Source organism: Panthera onca, chromosome A2, assembly GCF_046562875.1.
Source record: "Panthera onca isolate mPanOnc1 chromosome A2, mPanOnc1 haplotype 2, whole genome shotgun sequence".
Lineage (NCBI taxonomy): Eukaryota > Metazoa > Chordata > Mammalia > Carnivora > Felidae > Panthera > Panthera onca.
In genome coordinates this window covers 164,560,535-164,573,346 of record NC_138340.1, presented here as the reverse complement: position 1 = coordinate 164,573,346, position 12,812 = coordinate 164,560,535, and the positions used below count along the sequence as shown (strand labels likewise).

The following is a 12,812-nucleotide window of genomic DNA, read 5'->3' as shown; positions in this document are numbered from 1 at the left end:
CCCCAGTGAGGAGACGAGGGTCTGGGGTCGCTGACAGTTAATCAGGAACCAGGCGGGGACGGCCTACGGCCATACCACCCTGAACGCGCCCGATCTCGTCTGATCTCGGAAGCTAAGCAGGGTCGGGCCTGGTTAGTACTTGGATGGGAGGAACCAGGCAGGGACGGCCTCGGGCAGAGGAAACTCAGATTTCACCACGCTGGGAACTTACTGCTGTTCTCAACCTCGTTTCTAAACTTAAATAATAAAACTAAATGTTTCTTTATGAAGGCTAAGCTTCAGAGAATAAAACCTACTTCGTGACTTGGAAGCAAGTACCATAACAGTGTCAAACGGAACGCATTACATGAAGAACGGCGCAACACTAAATCTCTTACTTTCGCCAAGTACCTTTTAAGCCAGCAACCTACTCAGCAAACGTCAGAGCAACCACTCAAAGCTCAGCGATGAGTTCTGGGTTCCAAGGAAGGGATGCTGGAAATCCGCAGAAGCACCCTCCCCGCCCCGCATCCAGAGCCCCTCACGTGAGCATCCGGGGCGCCGCTGGTGACCGAGTGGCCACTGATGGCAGGCGGTCCCCGTCGTTTTGGGAAACGTCCTTCCGCGGACTTGGTACCGATCACCAAATCCTCCGGTGACGGGAGACAAACCGCAACACCCTTTGGAACAAGCATGAGCCCAAAGGGGAGACGGAAAGACCAGCACAGCACGACAGGAAATCTGTATAAAGAGTCTAACCGCTTTTATTACAACGGTGCACGGTAGCATTTCATCCAACACTCCAACGGCAAACCAGCGTCTTCTATAAAACAGTTCCAGAAAGGTCAAACAGGAAAATGAAGAGATACATTATCTGTAATGATTCTCGTACAACAGCGTTTAGTGTTGAAACTTCATGTGACGCCAATAAAGCGTGATCATTTTCTAGCAAACATGTGGCAAAAAAGTTTGCTGTTTTGTTTTGTTTGCCTACAGACACATCAGAACATGCCTCACAAGTAGAAACGTTTTTACAGCAACTCCAAGACACCAAAATCTATTCGTGCTTAGGCTCGGCCAGTTGTACCAAATACCAGGAAATACAAAATAATAGGAAATATAAACATCAATTTGTATTTCAAGTTTATAACGTTTTATTTACAAAAATAGGCCGGGAGGGAAAGGGGGTGCAGCCCCATATTCTTTCCCGCGGGGACCAGTTTGCGCCTTCTGGGGGGATTTCCTCACCATTTTTAAAGTCGCAGGTGAATTCCTTCAGAATTCTCCGCGGACTAGAAGCTCGGAGGCGGGGAGGCGGGGAGGCGGGGAGGCGGGGAGGGCGCGGGGAGGGAGGGCGGCCGTCGGACGGCGGGCACACGGGGGGCGTGCACGGAACCGCCTCATGCATTCGGCGACGCAAGCACGCTTCTCGACATCGACACTGGACGCCACTATGTACAGGAGCTGCGGTCTCAGCCCGGCGCCGCGTGACCGGGAGACGCCGTCGACGCGAACACTAGGACATGACTCCGAAGACGGGGTTGTGGCGGCAGATGCTGGGGCCATACTCCTCGTAGTCCTTCTTGGTGTGGCACACCTGAAAGAACTCGGGCTAGGGGAGGCAGCGGTTAGGAGCGGTACAGACACCTTCCGGAAAGGAACAGGACTAGTAAACCGTCACGCAAAGGAGACCCCGGTGGTGAGGTTCTCGCCCTCTGAGGCCCGACTACGGACGGAGGTCACTTCGGTTCTTGGACGTGTTCACCCTCCGCTCGAACCAACCACACGCTCACCCTACAATGGCGACTCACTAGCTCGTCACCCAGTGAGGAGAAGAGTAAAAACTACTTGGGGCAGTCATGGGAATCAATGACTGACGCAAGGTGTGTGAGGTTATTTTGGGATCCCGCTTACCCACACTGTCTGCAAGCCCTAATTAGGAAGGATTAGTCGTGCGATGGACGTTACCATTAAGACGGTTCTTATACGTCACAGAATTAAAAGTGCAACTGTTGAGAGCCACACACCATTTAACCTTCACAGGGCAACGTTCATCCCAACTCGACAGAGAACGCAGAAATGAAAACAGACAACAATCTAGAAAAGGACTTACAGTCGAGGCCAGCATCGAGCCTCCAAACCACACCGCATAGCGCTGCATATGATGCGTTATCACCTGAACCTCCACGGGCTTAGGCTGCGAAAGAGAGTAAGGGACGTTGAGTCACCAGGGCGGTCGAGTGGTCACCCAGCAACCACTCAGCAGGCAAGAGGACAGCTCTGCCCTGAGTGCTGACTGTCGAGGGGCCTCCTCCCAGCTGACAGCTCGAGGCCCATCCCCGATGTTCTAGTGCCTCGGTGGTGGCATCGGCCACACACAGCCTCTGACAGGAAGGGTCTCGGCCAAACGCCCCCAGCCCCCAGTGGGGATGGTGCAGAGAACAAAGCGCCCACATCAAGGAAGGGTTATCTTTCACGAAACTAAAGGCGTTTGAAACAGTAAGAAATCCAAGCAACTAACCCAGTTGATTTTTTTTTTTTACTAATCCAATTAGATGTTTCAGCGTCACAGAACTAATGCCAAGCGTCCCGAAAACACCGTGAGAAAGCTGCCACCAGTCACTCCACCAGGCCAGAGGGTGTGCATTTGCTCCCGTCTACACCGAGGCCCAGCCCTGCCCGGAAGCCCAGGGAAACTCTGCAGCTCGTCAATGATTACCTTCGGGTAACACACCGAGACTCCCCGCTAAGGGTGCTTACTTTAGTTTCGTGAGAACACCTCCAAAAAAACATAAAAGACCCTCACTGTCAACTGGTCCCAACCCGGTAGATCCTGGTCATCACAAAGAAAGCGCCGGCAGGGGTGGGTCACGAAGTGGTTGGTGCCACCCCAGTAGGGACACCAGCCTTAACGACACTCTTGGGATGAGTTCGGCAGCAGCGACCCTCGAGTGTGATCTCACGGTGTGGCTGGGGAAGGGACTTGAACCCTGGTGCGGGCTCCCCAGCTGGCCGGCCGGCTCCTCGGGCTCTGTGGGAAGGAGCACAGCCAGGCGCGCTCGGGGCCCGGAGACGCCTCCTACCTTGATCCGGCCACCGCTGAGCTCTTCGCTGAGTCTCAGCCTGGCATCGACCACTCGTTTTAAATCTCTCTGCAGTCGACGTCCGAAGTCCCTGAACATTGTGGAGCCTCCTGAGAGAACGACGTTCTAGAAGACACAAAGCAGAGGGTTTCCTTTGATGAAATCACCCGCCCACACTGTTCCGTAACCCGCCTCGCCGCTTCTGTGAGTAACACCCTTCGACCTATCTAAGAAGGTAAGAACCGAAGCAGAGCCCGTGCTACCCCACGGTGTACATTCGTGGCGTTTGGCTCCCGTGTCATAAACTCCTTCTCTCCGCACTTTTCCTTAATCATAACCAAGCAAAGCCGTAAAGCAATTCTGCTCCACAAGCTCCCTCGACAACGAGAGAGCTTCACAAGGATCAAGAGGCTCAAACAATCTATAAACCCCCACACTGACTTGCTAGAATAATCTAAAGCCAAATTAAAACTGGATCTTTAGCTATCTTGCCTTAATAATTACTGGGGTGGGGGAGTCTTTCGATTAATACTTGAAGCTTCCTGGAAGGGTGAGGCTGGGGAGAAAGGGTTCCCTAGGAGATTATGTGGAGAAATGACACCCTGCTGCCCACTCCCCCCATCACTCTCAGATGTCCCTAAGGAGCCAGACAGAAGCCTGTGTGGGAGGGGGAGGGAGGGGGAGGGAGGGGGAGGGAGGGGGAGGGAGGGGGAGGGAGGGGGAGGGAGGGGGAGGGAGGGGAGCTGTATTAAATCTCTTATCGGATGTTGATGAAAGACAAATACTGTGTTCTTTCAGGACACAGGATAGTATTTACGACAATGAAGCAAGAATCAGGATAGCCTGACAACTTTTTTACAGAAAGTATCGCTTGAGAAAACTGTGTACAAGAAAATAAAGTAATCCTTCCCGGAGCCAGAAGCCCCGCTTCAAGACCATCTGGCGACACTAAACATTAGACCTAACCCCGCTCTCCCCGAACGCCCTGAGTAACTGCAGGATCCCCCCACCCCCACCCAAGTCCTGTCTGAACGTAAATCCCTCACCACACGGAACAGAACGGGGAAGCAGGCCTTCCTGTCGCCGGTGACCCGGGTTACAGGTCAGCTGACATGACGGTAGAACATGCCCTTCCTGACACCTGCCGCCCTCGTGCTGAACAGAGAGGCCGCCCCTTCTCGTCAACGCCCACAACAGCCACCAGCACCCGCTTAGCCTCGGGGAGAGACACACAGGTGAGCTCAGAGACTGGAGGAGAAGGAGCAGGTGCACGAGAGGCCACCAGTGATCCTGTCCCCTTCCTGGGGATGTACGCCATCTCCACCCGAGCGTCCGCAGAGGGAAATGCCACATTCGCGACCGCCCACCACCCCAACGCGGCCTGGGGTCGCCGGGCTGGACACACTGCCAGAGGGGGGTCTCTGAGCAGGCCATGGCCGGGGGGCGGGGGCGGGCGGGGTAAGCGTCAGTAAGCAGCCAGCAGTCCAGCTAACGTTTCTGTCACCGTCAGAAGTCTCCGTCCGGCCCACTGACGCCGGCCGATCGGGGCTGGCGAGGCCGGGAACTGGGGCTGACTCTGGGCTGAGACGCCCACGGCCTCCCTGGGGGAAGAAGCGCCGTGCAGCCCAGAGCCCTGAGCAACCGCGGGGCTGCCCCCAGCCCTGCGGCGGCCCCTTTCTGCTGGAAGGAAAGCAACGCTGAGCACCGCAGACCCCGGGGGGACCCCCCTCGGCCAGAACCTGCGAATACACACCAGACACAAGGAACCGGAAGGCCTTCTGCCGCCAGAAGTACCCCTCACGGCCGGTCCTCACCTGTGCGCTTCAGTGTTCCCTGAGCACTGTGGCCACGGTCCCCAGGGAGCCCAGACCGCGGCCCCTTCCGCCTCTACGGACGCCCCCGCAAGAACCTTCTCAGGGCGCCCCTGCCCACACGCAGAGAACCTTCTTGGGGCGCCTCTGCCCGCACGGTGAACCTTCTAGGGGCGCCCCTGCCCACACACAGAGAACCTTCTCGGGGCGCCCCTGCCCACATGGTGAACCTTCTAAGGGCGCCCCTGCCCACACACAGAGAACTTTCTCGGGGCGCCCCTGCCCACATGGTGAACCTTCTAAGGGCCCCCCTGCCCACACACAGAGAACCTTCTAGGAACGCCCCTCACCACACACAGAGAACCTTCTTGGGGCACCCCTGCCCGCACGGTGAACCTTCTAGGGGCCCCCCTGCCCACACACAGAGAACCTTCTGGGGGCACCCCTGCCCTCATGGTGAACATTCTCGGGGTGCCCCTGCCCACACACAGAGAACCTTCTCGGGGCGCCCCTCACCACACACAGAGAACCTTCTGGGGGCACCCCTGCCCACACGGTGAGCCTTCTAGGGGCCCTCCTGCCCGCACACAGAGAACCTTCTACGGACACCCCTGCCCACACACAGAGACTGTGGGGCAAGCTGCAAACCTAGATCTTTCAAGCAACATCTTGTCCCAGAACCAGCGTCATGAATAATCACTGTTATGCTCCATCACCTTGGGGAGAAATCTCCCAGAAACAAGAGAGAGTCTGGCTCCTGTCAGAGGCAGGGAGGAGGGGCATCCCCCACAGCTGCAGCTTCGGAAACACAGAGCTCGGGGTCGCCCTGGGTCTGACGCTCATGCACGACAACACCCAAGGGTGAGACCTGCAGGAACCAGTCCTGGACAGACCACAGGGAAATCCTAAATGAAGCAAAACGAGGGGTTCTGACTCCATGTCCTTTCAGAGAGGTGTCATCACCTGGTGACACACACAAACTGCGCATCTGTTTGCTGTTACAGATCACAACACAGGAGGCCTGGGCGGCTCAGTCAGGTAAGCGCTGACTTTAGCTCAGGCCACGATCTCGCAGGTGGCGAGTTCGAGCCCCACGTCGGGCTCTGTGCTGACAGCTCAGAGCCTGGAGCCCGCTTCGGATTCTGTGTCTCCCTCTCTCTGCCCCTCCCCTGCTCGCACTCTGTCTCTCTCAAAAATAAACATTTAGAAAAAAATCACAACTCAATGGGGCCCCTGGCTGGCTCAGTCTTGGTTAAGCGGCTGACTCCTGATTTTGGCTCAGGTCATGATCTCATGGTTCTTGAGTTCGAGCCCCACATCAGGGTCTGTGTTGACAGTGTGAGGCCTGCTTGGGGATTCTCTCTCCCCTCTTCCCCTGCTCATGCCGTCTCTGAATGAATGAATGAATGAATGGATGGATGAATTATGACTCAAAAGTATTCTTGAGATTTTGGTCATCGTATCCTAGAACAAGACTCAAATGGCAACTGATCCCACTTTCTAAATGCTGGTCAGAAAAGATACAAAAATGCTGACTCAAAGAGGCACATGCACCCCAATGTTTACAGCAGCGCTATTGACAACAGCCAAAGTATGGAGGGAGCCCAACTGTCCGTCAACAAATGAATGCACAAAGAAGATGTGAATGGAGTATTACTCGGCAATTAAAAAGAACGAAACCTTGCCACATGCAACAATGTGGATGGAATTGGAGGGTATTATGCTAAGCGAAGTAAGTCAGAGAAAGACAGATGTCATATGTGGAACTTGAGAAAAGCCAACAGATGAACACAGGGCAAGGGAAAGGAAAATAAGATACAGAGAGAGAGGCAGACCGTAAGAGACTCTCCAATCCAGAGAACAAACTGAGGGTTGCTGGAGGTAGGGGGTTGGGAGGTGGGGAAGATGGGTGTCGGGCATGCGGAAGGACGCTTGTTGGCCTGAGCCCTGGGTGTTATATGGGAGCGATGAATCCCTGGGTTCTACTCCTGAAGCCAAGACCACACTGTATGTAAACTAATATGAGTTTAAACTAAAAAAATAAATATAAATGCAGGTCAGACCAACCGACTATTTCCTGGAAAGAACTCAGCTTATACTGAGGAAGAAGCAAGCAGGAGCTGGGGGAGGGACAAGGACCACGCCTGTGTGAAATCTGACACTTTGAAGTGTGCTTTTAACGAGGTGCTTTGTTTTTTGCTATTGTTTTTCACTTACTTTTACTTCTTAAATCCCACCACACACAACTCTTTCAAAACCCTTCCAGGCTAAGACTACCACACAGCCTTGCTCCACGGCCGTGTCATGGCATGCCCTGAGGGTTCCCGAGGAAGCCCGGGTCTGTCCATGGCTCCCCTCGGCCCACCTCAGCGTGGCCAACATGTTACAGTGGCCAGCTCCTTGAAAGTCCCAAGAAGCCCCTGTGAGCCTATTCTCCCCTTAAATGGCTGTCAAAAGATATGAACTGCTTTTAATTGAACACCCAACACGATCAACCAAGAATCTTCCGCTGCCGAATCTCAAAACTGGGTGCTTGTTATTTTGAAAGATAACCTAACGGGTATATAGTGTATATTCATGCTTCTGAGTGATCTAAATTTTATTACTACGTCACAACAGATGGTCGGAAGGCTACCCGTGTGTTCGGTGTTCTCTTGGGATCCACCCAAGGGACTGTGCGTCTGGGCTCCACACTCTCGGCACAGGCCGCTCTCATAGAGACGGCTGGAGAACGTACTCTCGGCGAAGGTCTGAAGCGGCAGCTTCTCTTAGGTCTCTGTGTCAGGAAAGGCTGCACCTCTCAGGAAAACTCACTGGTTGTGATCGCGCGTCTCAGAGGCCCTGTGACTTCCACGACAGATTGAGGCCTCCCTCGTTCCTCTGGCTAATGGGCCTTTCATGAATGGCGGGCTCTGCTCTGTCCTCGTCCTGCCCTGCCATGTTAGTCTGCTACCCTGTTTTCCCTGCCCAGACGCCTTTTACATTAGACGTATTTTCCCAACCGCCTCAAACTCCGCACACTAAGGTTGGGCAGGTAGATAGCGGAAGTTTCTAGGAGCCGAGAAACAGGAAAGCTGAACGCGTAAGAACCAGCTTCAGACAAAATAGCTCAATGAGACTGGAGCTTATGAAAGAATGCTTCGTCTTACTTTGGACTTCCTTCCTTCCTTCACTCCTTCCTTTGTCGCACAGCAGACCTCGACAGCCTGAAGTCTGCTGTAACCAACAGTCAACTTCCTATTCCCTTTCGTGCACTTGTTGTGACAGGCGCTAATGCAAAGACCTTGCAGAGCACCAAAGAGCAGAAATCATAACCTGGGTGCTGGAAGTTCATTCACAGGCTTGAAGAAGCTGTCTGAATCCCAGGAATCCAGAGATTCTCAAAGGGGCCTGTGATCTCAAAAAAAGTTAGAAAATGTAAAAAAGTGAAACTTTAAAATGCAAATTTCTGTCATTGTGGAGACTGACATTTTAAGAAGTTAATGTTTTGAACCTTCTAAAAGCATTTTAAAGTTATTAATTTCATATTTTTCTCTAAAAGGAGCTGTTTGTTTCTTCCATTAAAAAACAAAACAAAACATTCTGTGACTGAAACTTTGTTATCATTGAGAGATGCCCAGCAAGGTCACTGCACAGGGAAGCTGAAGGTGCACTGAAGTGGCAGTGATTTGGCTCCGGAAGCAGGGTCCCTGGACCCCTGGTGGACCCCCCACCTCCGAGGTGCCCACTCACCACCGTTAATGAGAGCTACGTAACAGGCCCCTGAAAAAGAGTTGAGTCCTTTCAGGAGCAAGCATCCATATCAGGAGAATCTATGAGGCAAGGTCACAACCCAATGACAGGTAAAAGACAAGACAACCCTCTTTTCCATTGCTTTGCTTATTATCTGGAATTAGGATGTCCTCATTGGGAAATAAACATGAGCTCAAAATCACGTTTTGGAGCTCCATCCACATAGTCATTATGTTCTGTCTAGATCAACCACAGTTAATATGGTCAAGAACAGTGAACTTTAAAACTATGCTACAGAGGGAATCCTGAAGAAAATACCGCACGAATAATGGCAAGATTTAAGATAGTTCTATCCATCAAATACATTCTGGAGAAGTCAGAAAATTCATATTTTCAAATGCATAAGCTCAAAAGTAATCAGCAAATGACAGCAATGTGCAACAAGACAGATAATAAAAAAGCAGAACTGAAAAGACTAAATTAGGGGTGGTCTGGATCCAGGTTGTAATGAGATTTACTGAGGTAGAATATACTGTGTGTAAATGTGTATTTAACTTCACTGTAGGACTAGAAATGAAGAAAAGCAAGTCCCTGAACTAAGTCAATTAAGACACTAAAAGTGACAAGTGGTGAGATAAACCACCAATGGGTCCCCCCTGTGGACAAGATGGCTCTCACTGACCATAGCAAGTGGACGACATGGGTCTCACTGACAACAGTAAACAGACACGATATGGCTCTCATTGACCATGGTAAGTGGACAAGATGGCTCTCATTGACCATGGCAAATGGATAGATGGCTCTCACTGACTGCAATTAAGTGGACAAGATGGCTCTCATTGACCATGGCAAATGGATAGATGGCTCTCACTGACCGCAGTTACGTGGACAAGATGGCCCTCGTTGACCATGGCAAATGGATAGATGGCTCTCACTGACCGCAGTTACGTGGACAAGATGGCCCTCGTTGACCATGGCAAATGGATAGATGGCTCTCACTGACTGCAATTAAGTGGACAAGATGGCCCTCGTTGACCATGGCAAATGGATAGATGGCTCCCACTGACCGCAGTTAAGCGGACAAGATGGTTCTCGTTGACCATGGCAAATGGATAGATGGCTCTCACTGACCGCAGTTAAGTGGACAAGATGGCCCTCGTTGACCATGGCAAATGGATAGATGGCTCTCACTGACCGCAGTTACGTGGACAAGATGGCCCTCATTGACCATGGCAAATGGATAGATGGCTCTCACTGACCGCAGTTACGTGGACAAGATGGCCCTCGTTGACCATGGCAAATGGATAGATGGCTCTCACTGACCACAGTTACGTGGACAAGATGGTTCTCGTTGACCATGGCAAACAGACAAGATGGTTCACATTGACCAAGCCAAGTGGACAAGATGGTTCTCATCGATGATGGTAAGTGGACAAGATGGTTCGTACTGACCATCACTGAGTGGACAAGATAGCTCTCACTGTCCATTGCAAGTGGACAAAATGGGTCTCAAAGACCACAGTCAATGGACAGGATGGCTCTCATTGATAAGGTGAACTAAGCATCACTTTATGAGAATGTACTGGCTATACTGATTTCGCCCTGAATCCTTTCCCATTTCTTCCCTAGAACAGATCATCTCTATCTTGCAGATTATAAGGCTTCTTCTGTTGATTTTGTTGTGGCAGAAAAGAGATTAAATACAAAACAGTACTTGGTAAAACAAAGTTGGATTGACATTAAATCCCTGGAGTGATGCCTGAACTTAACAGTGATTCCGTCTTCCTGTCTAAGACATACAAAGGGATCTGGTGCACAGGGCTCTGTAATAATGTTAAAACATGTCAATCAAACTAGGTACTTAAAGGTACTGTAAGGAAATAGAAACTATCATCAGAAAATTTCAAATAGGCCAGTTTACCCAACAGAACTCGAAGCTGGATTTCAGAGACAGAATTTGTAACATAAGCCATCATCATAAAATACATAAAAAATTTATGGGGCGCCTGGGTGGCTCAGTCGGTTAAGTGTCCAACTTCGGCTCAGGTCATGATCTCATGGTCCGTGAGTTCGGGCCCCATGTCAGGCTCTGTGCTGACAGCTCAGAGCCTGGAGCCTGTTTCAGACTCTGTGTCTCCCTCTCTCTGCCCCTTTCCCACTCACACTGTCTCTCTCTCAAAAATAAATAAATATTAAAAAAAATTTTTAAATACATAAAAAATTTGGTAGATTACATCTAGAATGACCATTTATTTTTCAAATACATTTCTATTTACATTTCAACCCAGATAAGCACAGTAACCTAGCTTTTTTAAAAAAAATTTTAAAAATCAGTTAATGGCTATTTTAATACATTTAATCCTACTTTTTTAGAAAAGGCAAATATTAATCCAACAAGTCGACGTAATGGATTTTTTATTTGAAAAGAAAAAACTTACTTGAAAATAAGTAATTTCTTTTTTTTTTTTTTTTTTTTTTTTAATTTTTTTTAATGTTTATTTACTTTTGAGACAGAGAGAGACAGAGGATGAACGGGGGAGGGTCAGAGAGAGAGAGGGAGACACAGAATCTGAAACAGGCTCCAGGCTCTGAGCTGTCAGCACAGAGCCCGACGCGGGGCTCGAACTCACGAGCCGTGAGATCATGACCTGAGCCGAAGTCGGATGCTTAACCGACTGAGCCACCCAGGCGCCCCGAAAATAAGTAATTTCAAGGTAGCAAAAGTGGGACACCTTCATTCAGATTTACCTAACACTTTACCACATCTGCTCTATCATTTGCACTCAAAAACTCTCTCTCTACACACACACACTTTTTTAATCATTTGAGAGTAAATTACGTATATCATGGTCCTTTACTCCTAAACACTTAGGAATGTGTCTATTAAAAACCGGAATATTCTCTTACGTTACCACAGTACTACTGTCAACTTCATAAACTTGCATGAATGCAAAACTTCTATCTAATCTATTATTCCTATTCCAATTTTGTCACTTGACCTATTAATAGTCTTTATAGCATTTCTATCCCTCCAGTCCCGGACCTGGTCTAGGGTTACTGCAATTATCTGTCATATCTCTGTAATGGATTTTTTAATTAAAAAATAATTCACCAGAGTTTGAACATGAATGTTCATTATGATACTTTAGAAGCACTGCGAGGTCTTGAGTTGCCTTCAGAGAAATAATATGTAAGAACCATTTTTCATTCACACAATAATAAAAATGGCACTGAATATACGCGGTCAAATGATTTTAGACCAAGTTGCCAAGGACTTCAAGAGGGAGAGGATGGTCTTTTTCAAGCAAGAAATGATGTTAGAAAAACTGACGCCCATAGGAGGACGTGAGCACTTGCTCATTACCGAACTTCACGTGCACAGAACTCACAATGGATCAGACTTAAACGTAAGAGCTAGAACTATGTAGAACCTCCAGAAGAATTCTGGCTTTTTCAATCTTCATGGCTTTGAGGTAGGCAAACATTTCTTTCATAGCACATAAAAAAAGCATGATAAAAATGGGCTGGACTTCATAAAATGAAAAACTTTTGTTCTTCAAGGATACCACTAAGAGAGGCACGTGGCCGCCTCAGTCAGTGGAGTCTCCTGATCTTGGGGTCGTGAGTTTGAGCCCCACACAGGGGTACAGGTTACTTAAAAAAAATAAATTAAATTAAATTAATAAATACAACTAAGAAAACAAAAAGACAAGCCACAGAGTAGGAAAAAACATTTGCAATACATATATCTGACAAAGGACTTGTATCCAGAATATAAAAAGAACTCTTACAACTCAATAAGATAAACCAATAAAAAAAAAAAAGTCAAAAAATTCACACATTTCACACAAGAAGATCTACAAATGACCAATAAGTCCATGAAAAGATAATCAACAGCACTTGTATTAGAATCATACGAAATCATATTTAAATACATTACACACCAAGTTCAGATTAAGATATGAACGAATGAAACTTCTACATTGTCAGTGGAAGTGTAAACGACGGCACAACCACTTTGGGGACCATCTGGCAGTCTTTATAAAGTTAAACACAGTGCCTGGGTGGCTCAGTTGTTAAGCATCTGACTTCGGCTCAGGTCATGATCTCACAGTTCTGAGTTCGAGTCCCACAGCAGGTGGGCTCGAGTCTGGCTGCGGGTGAGCACGAGCCCAGGTGAGTCCCACTTCTCTCTCTCTCTCTCTCT

The 12,812-nt window shown here is 49.3% G+C and overlaps 1 protein-coding gene across 4 annotated transcripts in view; it reads right to left on the bottom strand.

Moving 5' to 3' along the window:
* Positions 1-719: 719 nt before the first annotated feature.
* The window catches only part of ACTR3B (actin related protein 3B), a 90,131-nt gene continuing 78,038 nt past the window's right edge, over positions 720-12,812 (bottom strand). For all 4 annotated transcript variants that reach the window (XM_078437179.2, XM_078437173.2, XM_078437174.2 and 1 more), the window contains 3 exons: positions 3,063-3,188; positions 2,093-2,176; positions 720-1,591 (listed from right to left, as the gene is read on the bottom strand). In XM_078437179.2, the coding sequence (XP_078293305.1) occupies positions 1,496-1,591; positions 2,093-2,176; positions 3,063-3,188 (306 nt within the window). In that variant the 3' untranslated portion in view covers positions 720-1,495. The remainder of the gene's footprint in view (positions 1,592-2,092; positions 2,177-3,062; positions 3,189-12,812) is intronic.